This window comes from Stylophora pistillata, chromosome 12 (genome assembly GCF_964205215.1).
Source record: "Stylophora pistillata chromosome 12, jaStyPist1.2, whole genome shotgun sequence".
In the NCBI taxonomy this organism is placed as follows: domain Eukaryota; kingdom Metazoa; phylum Cnidaria; class Anthozoa; order Scleractinia; family Pocilloporidae; genus Stylophora; species Stylophora pistillata.
The window spans coordinates 25,003,651-25,018,876 of NC_142530.1; the positions used below are offsets into that span (position 1 = coordinate 25,003,651).

At 39.9% G+C, this 15,226-nt stretch overlaps 1 protein-coding gene across 3 annotated transcripts in view; it reads left to right on the forward strand.

Moving 5' to 3' along the window:
• LOC111323581 (polycystin-1-related protein) overlaps nucleotides 1–15,226 on the forward strand; it is a 52,602-nt gene that overhangs the window by 18,415 nt on the left and 18,961 nt on the right. For 2 of the 3 annotated variants that reach the window (XM_088741520.1, XM_088741521.1), the window contains exons 15-30: nucleotides 280–421; nucleotides 1,781–1,892; nucleotides 2,769–2,870; nucleotides 3,189–3,288; nucleotides 3,980–4,036; nucleotides 4,668–4,851; nucleotides 5,085–5,170; nucleotides 6,029–6,268; nucleotides 7,040–7,150; nucleotides 7,835–7,989; nucleotides 9,116–9,219; nucleotides 10,139–10,200; nucleotides 10,876–11,015; nucleotides 12,179–12,262; nucleotides 12,889–13,062; nucleotides 14,230–14,284. In XM_088741520.1, coding sequence (XP_088597646.1) covers nucleotides 280–421; nucleotides 1,781–1,892; nucleotides 2,769–2,870; nucleotides 3,189–3,288; nucleotides 3,980–4,036; nucleotides 4,668–4,851; nucleotides 5,085–5,170; nucleotides 6,029–6,268; nucleotides 7,040–7,150; nucleotides 7,835–7,989; nucleotides 9,116–9,219; nucleotides 10,139–10,200; nucleotides 10,876–11,015; nucleotides 12,179–12,262; nucleotides 12,889–13,062; nucleotides 14,230–14,284 — 1,908 coding nt within the window. Of the gene's footprint in view, nucleotides 1–279; nucleotides 422–1,780; nucleotides 1,893–2,768; nucleotides 2,871–3,188; nucleotides 3,289–3,979; nucleotides 4,037–4,667; nucleotides 4,856–5,084; nucleotides 5,171–6,028; nucleotides 6,269–7,039; nucleotides 7,151–7,834; nucleotides 7,990–9,115; nucleotides 9,220–10,138; nucleotides 10,201–10,875; nucleotides 11,016–12,178; nucleotides 12,263–12,888; nucleotides 13,063–14,229; nucleotides 14,285–15,226 lie in introns of all 3 variants that reach the window. The other variant, XM_022926969.2, reaches the window with a different exon arrangement.

A 15,226-nucleotide genomic window follows, 5' to 3' on the forward strand; every position in this document is an offset into this window, starting at 1 on the left:
GTCGTTATTGGCACGTTAACTGAACAGAATATTAAGACAGCTAACGTTTCCGTAATAATAAAAGATAGATGATAAAATCACAAGAAAAGGCTTGTGTTAGATTTTGGGTCACAGAAGGGCGTAATATCTGGGTTCACTGAATGCAGGTTTGTTTTACCGTGTATGCAAGAAAACGAAATCCGGACTTAAATGATTTTTTGCCAAATTTCAAGTCTCAAAGTACGTGTAACATCCATTAAGCTTCATACAGATTTCATTGTATTAAATTTCTTCGATTAGATGTGGCCCATAAGTTACCGCATAAGCTATACTGTTGATGGTCTCAGTGATGAGAAAGAGGAGAGAATCCTGGTGTACTCCAGCTACAGATCAGAAGTTCAGTTTGTTTTACCCCCTGGACTGGCGGCCTTAAATTATACAGGTTGGTAGATCAGTTGGTGCAAACCATGGACCAACAAAGAGCACTCAGTGATGTTTGTTAGAATGTTATTTACCCAGTCTGTTGGTCTGATTTAGCGCGGCGTTTACGTGAAACGGCAAACGTCAGCTTGCCCTTTTGCGTTTGACGTAGAATAGCGTGAACCTTACTGCTTTAACTTCGCGTGAGCGCGCGTCATCGTGGATTTGAAGGTACTCTTATATGACTTACGAGGAATAGTTTTGGTGCCCTTTTTTCGGTAATTAAATTAATAATAATAAGTAAGATCTTTTGACAGGGAGCCCACGTCACAAAGTGTGGTTTTCAGTGAGGCCCTGCATAAATCTAACGTAAGGATAACAGAAAATATAAATATGGTTATCAAGAAAAGGATAAAAGGTACTCTATGAGAGAAAAGCGAAGAAAATCTTACGTACACGGCAAAAGGGAAACAGGTTACTTTCACGTAGAAATGGCAAGGCGCGACTGGGAAACGTGAAAAATTGGCGGGAAAAACAGGATCCCTTGGTCACTCTTGCCGTTTGCGTTTCGCGTAAACGCGGTGCTAAATCTCTCTAATAATTAAGTTGGTCAGCTGTATTTTTTGATCTGTTAAGTGAATACAAGAGGTACGTTTCTAAAGAAACTATGGTACTACGTCAGCGGGGGTAATGCAAGACAATTTGGTTTTGTCAACCAAGTAGATAATTAACAATTATTCTTTGAAATCGAGGTGAATAGTGCTAAATATTTACCGAGCCGCGAAGCGGTGAGTTAAATATTCCCGAAAGCCACTATTCACCGAGATTGACAAGAATAATTGTTTTAGTATATACACACGAAGTGATCTCGACAAAATTAAAAAGAAGCCATTTAAAGGCAATTTCTGCTTCTGAAGCTTTAGCGAAACGCAAGTTTACGCCCGACCTTTTTTTTTTTACATTATCCACTCGCTCGAAGGTGTAACATTGTTGATTAGCCCGAGAAAGCGAACCAATCAGATTGCTTGAAACGCCAAGATCACTAAGTGTGTATATACTAATGTACATTGATCACCGTAGAGAGTTTGAAGAGCTCACGTTTCAAGCGTTTGCGTCATTTGCTCTGACATAAGGCTTACGCCCGAATCGTCAGCTTTAGGGACTCCTTCTGGAGGCCAGAATACATTATCAACTTGGTTGATAAAACCAAATTATCTTTTTAGTGCATCAGTCTGTCCGTTGATCAATCTGCTCGCCTGTTTGCTCGTTGGTGGGTTAGTTTATCGAGTTGTTCCTTTTTGTTTTCTAAAATTGGTATGAAGAGCGTTACAACGAAATTTTAGTGCTGATTTTCCTAAACAACGCTACTTTCTCATAACAGTTAAAATCCATGTGACAATAGCCAGCGAGGAAGTAAAGCGGTATTTTCGACCTATGCAAGTGAGGGTGTTGCCTCTGAATGTGTCAGAGGGTGTCTCTGTAGAAGAAGTGTTGTGAGTATACATTTTCTGGCTTTTCGTTGCTGTCAAACCTTCAAACATACACCGAATGCAAATATGGCGTCCAATTTGAATTGCCATTGTTCTGGACTGACTAGCCTCGTCTTCACGTGGAAATACAAAAGGATTATTACATGTGTGAGAGGCTAGTCAGTCCAGAACAATAGCAACTCAAATTGGACGCCATATTTGCATTCGGTGTATAGTTGCTTTAAAAAAATGGCCACCTTGTCATAGGCAGGGTTTTTCCTCCCCGACTACCCATTTTTATATTACTTTTGTATTCTTCACTCTAATGCTGGGTTGAATTAAGCTGTGGACTGAGTCATTTTGTCGTTTTCTTGGCTAAGACGCGTTAATCTCACAGTGCCTCTCTATCCCTTAGAGCAGTAAGGCTAGGAAAGTGGGGTGGGGTTGAAAAACTTGTTGTGGCGCTCTCACTTTCTATCAACGAGGAGCAGATTTTACTCATTGTCGCCTTCCGCTACGGAAACCCTGTTAAGCTCCAGTATTTTGGGCCAATAGTCTCTTGAATATTTTCTTCCTTACCCTGCATTGTAGTTATCTCTTGCATCCTTAAGTTCTCCCGAAAAATCTTTTTCCTAGTGACCAAAATATGGATCTAATTTTTGCCTTTTTGGTTTTTATCTACTTATTTATTTATTTAAATATTTATTTATTTTGTTACTTACAAGCTTGTTGGCCATACTGATTTCCTTAAACTGTTGAAAGATCCAAGTCCCAGCTCCTTGCCTTTTAAAGATGCATTTCGTTTTGAGTTTTCTTGTAAAAGTTACGTCTTAAATGAAAATATTTGTAATCAGAACGTGGGGCCCGTAAATATCAAAGTCTTTGCCCTAATTTTTTCAGGTTGAATAAGACAGACGGGAGGCATTGGTCACTGTTAGAAGATACAGGGGATGAGCAAGGCATTCGACAGTTCATAACAGCTTTGGCAAATTCACTGAACAGGTTAGCCGCGGGGTGTAATCATGGTCAATTGTAGAGTGTGAATGCCGTGACGGTAATCCCGTAAATCGCTGTTGTCGGTCACAGTGCCAGCATCGCTAAAATTGCCCACGGTGCTCGTCGCACTCGTGGCATTTACCTCCAATTCCAGGGAGTTTGCAGATAATTTGTATCACGTTTTTTAGGCATAGACGCGACGAGAGAGCCTCGATCATTTTTTTTTTCTTTGTTTGTTTATTTGTTTTGTTAGTGTTTTTCCATGGAAATATTTAATAGTATTGACTTCCATGGGTTAATTTTAAGAACTGTGCACCTTTTTAGGCTTGGATCTGTCAAAAATGTTAGCTCTAGATTTAGCATGAGAACGGATATCAGAGAAAGACTATTGCAAAACCTCTTGAATTTCACCCGGAATGACAAGGTAAGCAAAGAGCGATAAAGAGGAAGTAAGACTTTCTTGAATCCTAGAAAAGAAATTACGGAAATTTGCTGACTGATTTTTCGGGAATGTGAAACAAGAAAACCTTGAACTGCAACACATTACAGATGTGATTGAACAGCATGCTTCATCTTCATGTTGTAGTTAGAGTGTGGAATCCCTGTATGGTAATAGTGTGAGTTTTAACAAGTATGCGCCATCATTTTTAACGTACCCCTGTTTGTTTGTTTTTTCCCCACTTTGTGGTGATTAGTATCTAAACCAGGTGAAACTTTTAGGTTTCCTTGTACGAATCAGTCCACTTTCTCAGTCACAGACACCCAAGAATGTTGGGTGAGGCTGCTTCACACAAAATGCCGCCTAAAAATAATGCATGCACGAGAATAAACGCGTGATGGTTTTGCGACGCATGAACCAGCATGCAAGTGGCTTAAAGAATAGAAATTGCGATTTATCTCCAAAAAGGATCAAACATGAAAAAGTCAATATTTCCTTCCGCTGGAAGCCCTAGCCATAAGAGTTTTGATTGCAATTTTAGAACGCAAATAGCCGCAGGGACTTATTTTGCTTAATTTGCAACGTACGTTTTAGCCAATTTATGGGTTTGCGTTTCGTTTTGCATTTAAAAATGTCTATCTCACGGTCCTCTTTTTTGGTTGCATTTTTTCTTCAGAATTCAGCCTTTCAGACGAGTCTAGCTCTTCAGATGCTGACAGCAAGACCAACAGAGGTAACCACTGTATTGAGATAGGTAGCATTCCCTTACCAGTTTAGTATTGATTTAAAAAAAAGAAATAAATCTTACCGGGGTGACACATACCCCAATCACACCTGCAAAACAAGTTTAACAGTTACAGGTCACGAACAACCCTCGCAAATTTTCTTGAAACACACCGCTCTCCCTCTTAATTTTGAATTATCTGCTCGCGCTGCGATTGCTTAATGGCCAGCTTCAAAAGAGGGGTAGAGGGATTTGAGGCAGGAGTGTCTGGAGAATTATGACGTAGTGGTTTGGGACTGATCAACTGAAATTTGTTACAAAAGTGTTGCTCTGAATAGTTGTTCGCTCACGGTTGTTCTCGAGAAAAGATGTACGCAAAATGGAAATCTTTGCTGGCGACGTCCCTCAAAGTTCTATTGTTGAACGCAAAACAATGGGATCCCGCTCTTAGTAGAAAGGGAGCAAATGAAGCACCAAGTCAAATTGAGCGAAAGAAGATGTTCTGTCTCTGTAGACTTCACCAGCGGAACCCCAACTTGTGAAACCCTTGCATTGATTTGGTGTTAACTTTGCCTAAATTGCATTAACCTCTCCAGAGACTGCATCCAGTTAATGTGTTCTTTTGTCCTCTCCTGCGCAGCTTACAGAGACTAGTGTTGAATTGGCCTCGTTATTGCTGCAGCATCTGAGTGATATGATGCAGTCCACTCACCGAAGGATGGGTGCCAGATGGATCGAAGGCAGATTTTTCCTTAGCGAAGAATTTATCAAGGCAGTAACAAGAATAACATCTGACCTGATTGAAGCATCTTCACTATTAAAATCTAGGTATTTTAGAGCCAGTGAAAAGTAAAGGTAAAAATAAACTGCCTAAAGCGCGCGAAAACGCGGGTGAACACGTCGCGGCTGGTTTTACTTTGGCATTTGATTGGTTGAGAAATTGGCGCGAGTTTTCAAGACCAATCACAGAGCAAAGTGAAGCGACAGCACTGCAATCCTGAATTACCTTAGACAGCCAATTGGCATTAGCTCTTAGACTCTTTATTTATTGTTTTACCTAGAAATAAAAGACCTCTTATCAAAGAAGAGAAAAGAGATGATTTCCTACTCAAGGCAACTGAGGCTGCAGAGAATCTTGTTAAGGTACGTTGTTGGTTCTCGCACTAGTCCTGTGTGCTACTATGCCGAGTAGCATACTGCCATACAAAGATGTCTTGATTCGACCGTGTCTTATCGGAAGCATCGAATTTTGTTGGATTCTCTTAGATTTGTTCTTCGCACCACCTATGTGGCACGACGAATAGTGTCATTCTTTGACCTTTTCACTCTAAAGATCTCATTAGTGATTTTCCTTCCTATCTCACATACAATTCTTCTGTTGTTACTTTGAGAATTAAGTTTTGGATCGACTAATAATCCCTCAATTGATATTTTCTTTTATTCTCATCATTTTTAACCGCCTCCCGGTTAGCTCAATGGATAGAGCGCCGGACTGTTGAGCAGGAGGTTGAGGGTTCGAGCCCTGGCCGGACCAACACTCAAGGTCTTAAAATTACTTAGGAGAATTTGGTACCTTTCTATAATATCAGGAAATGGATAGACATTCTAGTCTTCTCGGATAAGGACGAATAAACTGTAGTTCCCGTCTTTTGCAGGGTTGGGGTAGGAGACGTTAATTTCCCACGCACGAGATCACTGTGTGGTGGATGTCCTCCCCTGGGGTGGGATGGGTGGGTACTAGGGCCCGCAGTAATTGGCGCAAGCTGTTGCGGGGTCCCTGCCTGTCGGCGAAGCTAATAAATTAAAATTAAAATTGAATTAAAATTTTTCTGCTTGATATTGTATCGTTATTATAGGGGGAAATTCTGTCTTGGTCACGCATGGGAGTTAACGAGTTAATACACTCTTTGATATCAAATGCTGAGAGCCATAAGTTCGTATAAACGTCGTAGTGAACACCAAGTTAAAGTATACTGATTTCGTAATGTTATTACTTCTTAGGCTAGGTTGTCTGTGCAAGTTCTTGGGGAGAAGCCTCTTTTGCTAACCTCAGCCAAGATCCGAGTGAATGCAAGTCAGACAGCTTCCATTGATAATGTGCTCTTCTCTCACGCTGGTGTCAAATTCCACATGCCTGTGAATCTCGAAAAACATCTAGGCGTTACATCGGCTGCTGTCCGAAGGAATTGTTATGGAGCTGTGATGACTGTGTACAAGGAAAATCCTTTCTTTAGTGAAATGGTAAGAATGGTTGACCATTCCAGTGTAGTTTAAAAGTAAAAGACACTGTCGTCTGATGGGAAGTGTGATGGATTATCTGGGCAACATTCGCTCCGACGAAGGGCTAACGCTCGAAACGTCAGCTTTTATAATCGTAACGGTGGTCAATTTACCATTTCAACTTTGTTGATATATTCAAATTATCTGGGCAACAGCTATGCTACATACCTAATTGCTTTTATTAGGGGGAAAGGGTGTGTGAAGAGAAGGGAAGTGAAGGGATGGGAGAAAGGGAATGGGGAGAGATGCAGAGTTCTCACAGTATCCCACTTTATGAAAGAATGTGAATGAATTTTGGCTAATTGCCATGAAATACTGGAAAGTACCCTGCTGCGGAGAAACATCCCCGCTATGGAAATGCAATGCTAGTCCCCGATTCTTGCTACTGAAACTGGAAGAAGCTGGGCCACTTTTCTCTGAAGACATTAGTATTCCTAATTATATTTCTACAACCAAGTACGTGAAGGAAATTTTCAATTCAGTTTCGTAAGTAGATTTGCTTTCATACGCTTTGTGTTTGATCTAGAAATTACGCGCCATTTTCTCAACCAGTCAGAAGCAAGACTAACAGCAGTTGTGACGCGGTTACTCGTATTTTCCCGCCATTTGCTTTGATTTTCATTGGCCCCTTGTGTTCACTTTTTTTATGTGATTGGCCATTGCCATTACCTTGCTGGTACCATAACGGCTTTCAAATAGCGCTTAACGAGTGATGTATACTTTGCTTTTTAGCATCACTCACAAGTTGGCAGCCTTAGCCTCAGCAACTGCAATGGAGGGGATATCGAAGTGAGAAATCTTAGTCGTGGAATTGATATCTTCATGCCTCATGAACATGATAAGGTAAAGTGGCCAATTCTTTTTCATTCGGTTTGTGCTTTGGTTTTTTTCTAAAGCCTCCATTTTTACATGTATTGTTTTGTCCTCGTGAAGCGGAATCTCAGTGTAAAGACCCCCAATGTCGGGCTCTCTGTACACCATCTAAAAGGGCCCTTAGCTCGTATCCTTTCAATTTGCCATGTCGCAACCAAAAGTCATAGAATGGTCGCCAGAAATAATTTTCAAGTCGCCGGAAAAAATGTACTTTTTAACATCAGACCATAAACATTGAATAATAAAAGTTACAGCTTGCAACGCGACTGCTAACCTAATAAGCCAGGCTCCGGTTGTTCAAAGGGCGGATAACGCTATCCAACGGATAAATCGCTATCCAGCGGATAAGTGTTACCAAGACGTACTGTGCTATCCACCGGATAGAGATTTATCCAGTGTATAGCGTTATCCATCCTTCGAACAACCGGGGCCAGATCGGCAATTTTCGCTGCAAATTAAGTGGCCGAAAGTTTTTTTCTTTCTCGTTATGATGAGTGGAAGAATGACTAATCATATGTTTGCTCGGTGATGTCTAACGTTACGTAAATTTTTACAAATGCTTGCACAATTGGAAAACGTCTGTAAACTTAAGTTCAAGTAAGAGTTTGATCGACTGACTCAGAATTGACCATCTATATTGCTTCTTATTGTCAGGCCACCCAACGAGGGGAAAAATTTACTCTGCAATGGAAACATGAGAATGTTCATGTTATTAACGAAACCAAAAAGATGTCTCGCCAGTTGTTACACGTTCATCTTGAACCTCTTTCCAAGCTGCCCGCTGGATTTGCAGTCAAAGTGATTGTCAGGTATTCAATAATTGAAGCTGGGGGGGGGGGAGAGGTGGGGGAAAAGGGAAATGCAGGGGAGGGGGCATCATTATAACTGGCACCTTAAGATTGGTCATTTGGTTGTGTGTAGCCTGCAACGAAAACTGGTTGAGACACTGATTTAAAAACAGATTCCTGAATGAGAAATCGTTATATTAATTTTTTTTTTTAACGATAACAATAATAATCTTTATTTAGCAATAATTCCATAAAATCCTCTACAATACAAAATATTAACAGCGTAAAAAACAATCCAAAATAACTCACTTTCGGCTCACATCTACTCCATTTTTTTTTAATGTCAAAGTGTCTGGAAAACTATAAATAACGGAGTCAAATCTGAACAGATTCAAAGTCTAATAATCTGATAAGTAAAAGCATATCTAAAACTAAATAATAATAATAATAATGATAATAATAATAATAATAATGATAATAATAATAATATTAAACGAGGGAGCCCAACTCGCCATAGCGGTTTTCAGTGGGGCCCTCATTAACTAATTAATTAAATTAATTTAACTAATTACATTAATTGATAAAGTAATAATAATAATAATAATAATAATAACAATAATAATAAATAAATAAAATAAAACGTGTTTATAAATAAATTTAAGAGTCAAAATCTTAAAATCGATAACTGATTGAAATATCAAAGTTTAAAATTAATCAAAATCTTTTAAAAAAGTTTTTAGCTTGGATTTAAAAATCGATAACAGATTTGTTTCTTTCAAATCATTTGGAAGACTATTCCAGTCTTGACGAGCTTCGAGCCCCAGCCGAACTTTAGCAGCTTTATTCTGTAGGATCTGTGATTCTGACATTATAGTGTCATTATTCTTGTCCCCCCATATAAATCGTTTTCCATATTTCCATTACCCCCTCCCCCCCCCCACCCTTCTCTCCAATTCAATGTTGTGAATCTAACTTTTGGATTAGGTATTGGTCAGCTAGAAACTTTAGTGAGGAGAGAGGAATATAGCTTTTGACATCATGGACGAAGCACCAACGACTAACGAATAACCTGGGAAATATTGAGCTATGACACATCTTCAGTTCTTTATCGCGAAGTGACTGATTGTTAATTGTCTTACCTTTGCAGCACTGCTGAACCTGGTTCATCAGTACGGAATCGAAACGAACACACCGCTTCAATTTCAGGAGAAGACGTGTTCATAAATATAGCTCACCACCAGCTTGAAAATGGTAACTGACTTCCTGTTGCACAAGCTATCGAATACCTTCTTAACGAGAAGATGAAAAAACAAGAATCGGTGAATTTGTGGGAAATTGTTTTCTTCCTGAAACGTGGGAAGCATTTCTTGACCATGGAAAAGTGAAGTGGAAAAATGGCGCAGTTTTTGTAGTAGTATATATTATTTATACAGGATAGCCCCTTCAGTGTAGTAAACACTGGTATCAACGGGGGTCCTGTTACCCACCCATCCCATACCCACCCATCCCACCCCAGGGGAGGACATCCATCACACAGTAATCTCGTGCGTGGGAAATTAACGTCTCCTGCCCCTAACCCTGCAGGAGACGGGACCTCCATTTATTCGTCCCTATCCGAAAAGACTAGAATAGTCTAATCATTTCTTGATGTTATAGAAAGGTAGCATATTCTTCTCAATTATTTTAAGACCCTGAGTGTTGGTCCGGCCGGGGCTCGAACCCTCGACCTCCCGCACAACAGTCGAGCGCTCTATCCATTGAGCTAACCTGGAGGCGATTAGCTCAATGGATAGCTCAATGGATAGCTCAATGTGCTGTTGCTTTGTTTTTTGTTGTTGTTTTTGTTGTTGTTGTTTTTTGTTGTTTTTGTTGTTGTTGTTTTTGTTGTTGTTGTTTTTGTTGTTGTTGTTTTTTGTTGTTGTTGTTTTTTGTTGTTTTTGTTGTTGTTGTTTTTTGTTGTTTTTGTTGTTGTTTTTTGTTGTTTTTGTTGTTGTTTTTAGTTGTTTTTGTTGTTGTTGTTTTTGTTGTTGTTGTTTTTGTTGTTGTTTTTTGTTGTTGTTTTTGTTGTTGTTTTTGTTGTTGTTGTTTTTGTTGTTGTTTTTGTTGTTGTTGTTTTTTGTTGTTGTTGTTGTTGTTGTTGTCGTAAATAATTCATTCCTCTTGAATTCAGGTTCTGGGTCTGTATATGTGAGGGTTCTAATGGAAGACAGAGCATACTATCGGATTAGATCGGTAAGTTATAATTATAAAGGTAAGTATTTCACATTAGAAATGTTTATATTTCAGAGTTTTAATTGTAGTCAAGTTGTGCAATCCTGCTCGATAGTAGTTTTGCAAACATTGATAGGGTAACGAATGATAGATAAATATCAATATTGGTCTTAAAGAGGGATAACGCTGTCCAGTGCAAAATAAATGATACATGACATACACTCTTCGCTTTTGTAAGAACGTTTAATTTTTCGGCTGAGGCTGAACGTTCTTTTTTTGCGATTTGAACGTGACAATGTCCCTATAGTGTTCGAGGTAATTTTTCCTGTTAGAATACAGTTTTACATTTCTTTCGCCTGTATTTATACTTTCCACAAAAAGAAAAATGAGCAAAATAAAGACGTTCTTAACTGACTCTCAGTCTGAGTGTGTTCTAGTATGTTCTTAAAATTTTTGCAATCTCAAACCTAAACGTTCTCATAAAAGAGGTTCATATTAGAGTGTACATAGAATGACTTATTTTGGCAAGCCCTCTTCATGGGATGAAAAGAATGTTTACTCTATATTGTCGATCCATTTTTGCAACTACCAGAGCGCAGTGTTTGTTGACTTGATCAAAGCAATTTGTCTAGACAAGCTTCTGAGGAAATAACTTTCTTTTAAACGTGAAACAAACAAATATTTTTGTGGACGCAGATAAATAAGGGCCCCAGCTTCACGTACCTCTTGAGTATTCACTGGATGGGTTGTTTCTACTGGAATAAGGAAGTGAAGAAGTGGTCCACTGATGGCTGCAAAATAGTGGATCACAGTGCAGAGCAAATATTTCACTGCAGGTTAGTTTTCTCATTTCATCAGTATGCATATTCTCCATACTGTTCTGTATGCATTTCTTAATGAGCTGACAAGGAGAATTTGTTTAATGATCGAGAGCTTTTTTATGTTCACTTTTTTAATTCTCGTGACCTTAATGTGTGATCCGGAGTTGGTGTTGTGAGGAGAAATTAGATGCTGGTCACTCTAACAGATTAAACGGTTAACTATGTAAACTGGATGATTGAACGTAAGCCCAAACAACCGTGCTTGAGTTCCGCTTAAGTAATTTGTACCTGCGACCCATAATTCTGAATCAATCTTAATTAAAATTATCCCTTACTCCTAAAAGGCAGTTTGATAGAGAAGTTTGGGAATCTGAATCTCTGTTATGTTTTCAACAACCGCCCCTACTCTTAAAAGAAATTCGGGAAGGGGCCCATTCCCGATTTTCTTTTGAAGGCAATGGGGCGGCTGTACACAGGCTAAATCTTTGTGGGATTGGTGTGGTTTGTGTGTTATTTCGTGCTTTTAACTGTGCAAGTTGACGGAACTGCCATGGACCTCGATCGTTTTGCTTAACTGTGCATTTAGATTGAGTGTCGCAAAAGTAATATAAGAGTTATCATAAAGGTCAGTTAGAACAAAGGAAAATATTTAATGCTGAGGGCCAAGTAGAGCTCAAGGGATAACTACTGAAATTTCTAAAGGTGTAGAAAAGGTCAGTTTCCAATCCGTATTTGGTTTTATTTTGCATCTGATTAGTTGAGAATTTGGAGTGCTTTTTAACTGTCGTAAAACCGAAATGAACGTAATATCTAAAAAACAGAAAAAAGGAAAATGACATCAAGAGACAATGAGGACCTAAAGTAAGAACAACCAAACTGCCTAAAGCGCGGGAAAACAACCAAACTGCCTAAAGCGCGGGAAAACAACCAAACTGCCTAAAGCGCGGGAAAACGCGGCCGACCAAATCGTGATTGATTTTAGTTTGAATCTGATTGGTTGAGAAAGTGGCGCTAGTTTTCTGGACCAATCACAGAGCGAAGTGAAGCAAAAGCCGCGAAATCCCAGATTACTTTCAACACTCAGTTTAAGAGTGGTCTTCTAAGCAGGAATATACTGAAGCTGTTTTTACTTTTATGTTGATTTTCGTGCTGGCTCAATCCTCTACTATCTTACACAGATGTAACCACCTTACAGCGTTCAGTGGAGCATTTTTTTACCCACCAAACTCACTGTCAATAAAGGATCTGACAGATGCAGCCAAGTAAGTTTCTTAATAATATTCTACTGTAAACGGCTTAATTCCAGTGGAAACAATATTCCCTGCACAGTCATTGTTTGGTCACATCACGCGTCACACTTTCTCCCTCACGCGGGTTGTGCGTTACGTGACGAAAGCAAACAAAGTGATGGCATAATTTTTAGCGTGCTGGACTCCGGGTTTGAGACCTGGCCGGGTGCATTTTGCTGTGTTCTTGGGCAAGACACTCTACTCTCACCAGGCCTCTCTCTACCTACAGCTGTAGGAGTAATATGGATATCGGCAAACTGTCAGGGAAGCCTGACGCAATGCTTGGGGTAATCCTCTAATGGATTAGGAGACTGAGTCAATGTGAGTGTATGTACAGTGCACACGAGATGCTTTACTCGGCATTCCCTTCTTACGGTCTTCGGTTAGTTTGAATTCAGAAGAGTTAGTCTGACCCACGCCCACAGCTGATGTAGCATTCCTTTGTTAACAAGGTGATCTTACGATGGCTTCTTTCAGTGAGAGATAGGCAACTAGCCTGTTCGCTGGTCTCTCTCTTATTATCTACGTATTTACTTATTTATTTGTTTTTTTATCTATTTATTTATTTACTGTTACTGTTGTTGTGTTTGTTTCAATAGGTTGGAGCGGTCGCCACTGGCGTTAGCCCTCGTCTTCATTATCTTATTGCTGTACTTAGTCCTTCTTGGTTTTTGCATAAAAGCGGACAAACACGATAAGAAGAAGACACAAGCAGTGTATATCACGGAGAACACTAGTGGGAATAAACCTAAAGCGCTAGCCATCACGGAAAGGTGATTCAGTTTAGGGCCTTTTCGCACTAGCGGACAAAACTAGAATTGTCCCGACAAAATCAAAGGAGAAATCTTGTCATGACAAGTTTTTGTTTCGTCGTTTGCATCGGCATTAAAAATTTCAAAGCGTCAAATTCCGTCTGCGCTTGATCTGCTCATTAGACCGAACAGCATACTTTGCTAAAGGATTTCAACTCCAATTTCCACGATTCATCCAAAGTCGTTTTTAGCCGTTTTTAAAATTTTAGAATACCCGCGTTTTACACCAAAAGACAATTATTGCCTTCTAATGAACTGATTTCTTTTCAGTTACACGCTAGTCGTAGCTGTTATGACAAATGAACGACAGGTTCATCGCAGTTTTGTTTGTTTAGTCGATTTTGTCCAGTCTTTACCCGAACGTTGGAAGATTTGTCCGCTGCGGCCAAAATTTGATAAGTCACGACAATCGATCCGCGCTTGTAAAATATGGGCTATGACAGAAAATTTATCTAAATAGACAACTTTTTCGCGAGTGCAGAAATGCCCTTACTCTATTTTATCGCCTGCATTACTACCTTAGTGTTAGGGAAACCGAGACAAACACGATTAGAGTAACTATACACCAAAAGTAACAAGGATTTTTTAAAAATGGGGAAGAGTAGACAATCTCTAAGGTTCAACTGTTACAACCTTAGCGAACTCTTCCGGGCATCGGTCAATAGGGACTTTAAGCAAACCACGACGGCTACGGCAACGAGAACGTGGAAAAACAATAGATCTAATTGGCAGAACAATAGCCCAGCACGTGCGTTATAAAACTTTGTACAATTCTTAGCCGTCCTTTGCAAAACAACAACGTGAAATAACCAAAATTTGCGTCGTCTGCGAAGCGAAACCGCGGCGGCAAATTATTTTAATTTACATTTGGAACTCAAGGCTACTTTCATGCGTTATGTTGAGTTTGAGGTCTGGCACCCTATGAGACGGTAAACACATGCAGCCATTTTCGAAATTCTAGCTAAACGTAGAGACTTATTTTTTAATCGACGTCTTCCGTGGCGTTGCCGTCCTGACTGCTTAAAGTCCCTTATGTCACAAAGTGCAGGCTCACGTGGAACATTGAGACTCTGTCACAGCTTGCATCTTTGAGTTCGCGAGGTTAACTATTAACATTATCTTCTCCAGGTTTCAGATAACTCTGCAGACAGGTCACTGGTTTGGATCTGGAACATCCGCCAATGTAAGTCATAACAATGTGTGGAGGGCCTCTGGACGATCGCGAAAATCGTCGGATCGGTCACAGTTCTGGACGATCGCTCGTCAGATCGATCACAGCGAACAAAAGCGAAAGAGCAAGCGAATTAGAAGTCAAAGAAATTAGCTGAACGTCACGAAGCGCGAGAAATACACGCTATTTCTGCTTGACATCTGATTGAAGGAGACACAAGATTTTGTAACCAATCATGTAGCGCAATTAAACGTAAGAACGCCAGTCAAGAGTGTCGCTAGCGCTTGAAATTACTTTTTGCTGATCTGCGGTAAAGGCGATGTCAAAAACTTTCTTGTTACGTGATGAAGAAGATTTTCTGTGTACTTTCCTCTTATAATCAAATTTTGAGATATGATAAAAGTCACTGATTGAAGCTTTTAGATTAAAAGGCATTTGAAAATCATTTGCTCCAAGGATAGATTCATTCCCCCCCCCCCTTTATTTTTTTCTGTAGCAATGATCTGAGAGCACCATAATACTTTTGCGAGCCCGTGAGGAGGCAGGCATTACCCGAGGGAAAGTTCAATGAAACCTTGAACAACACGAGTCGGCGAAACGTCTGCCAGAGTCTAGCACTAGTGTTAAGCACAAACGCTTTTGAGAAACGAACGGCATCGGCCAGTTGAAAGTTTTCGTTCTTGATGCTTTTTACCCCATTTTGGTTAGCAAAGTTTGGTTTCAAATGCTAAAACGACGACCTCACTGTCAATATATTGGCATCAATAGATTGACTTCTTCTGGTAGCCGTCCGCGTCTCAAAATCGGCTCTGCTTAAGTTTTTTAATGAAATTCCTCGGCCGGAAACCTCTCACCGACTTGTTTTAAATCTTCCCGAGGCGGCTTTCTTTGTGCCTTCGATAGGCACGGATAGAGGGTGTTCTATTTCATTTTCTCTCACTCTCCCAGTGGTAT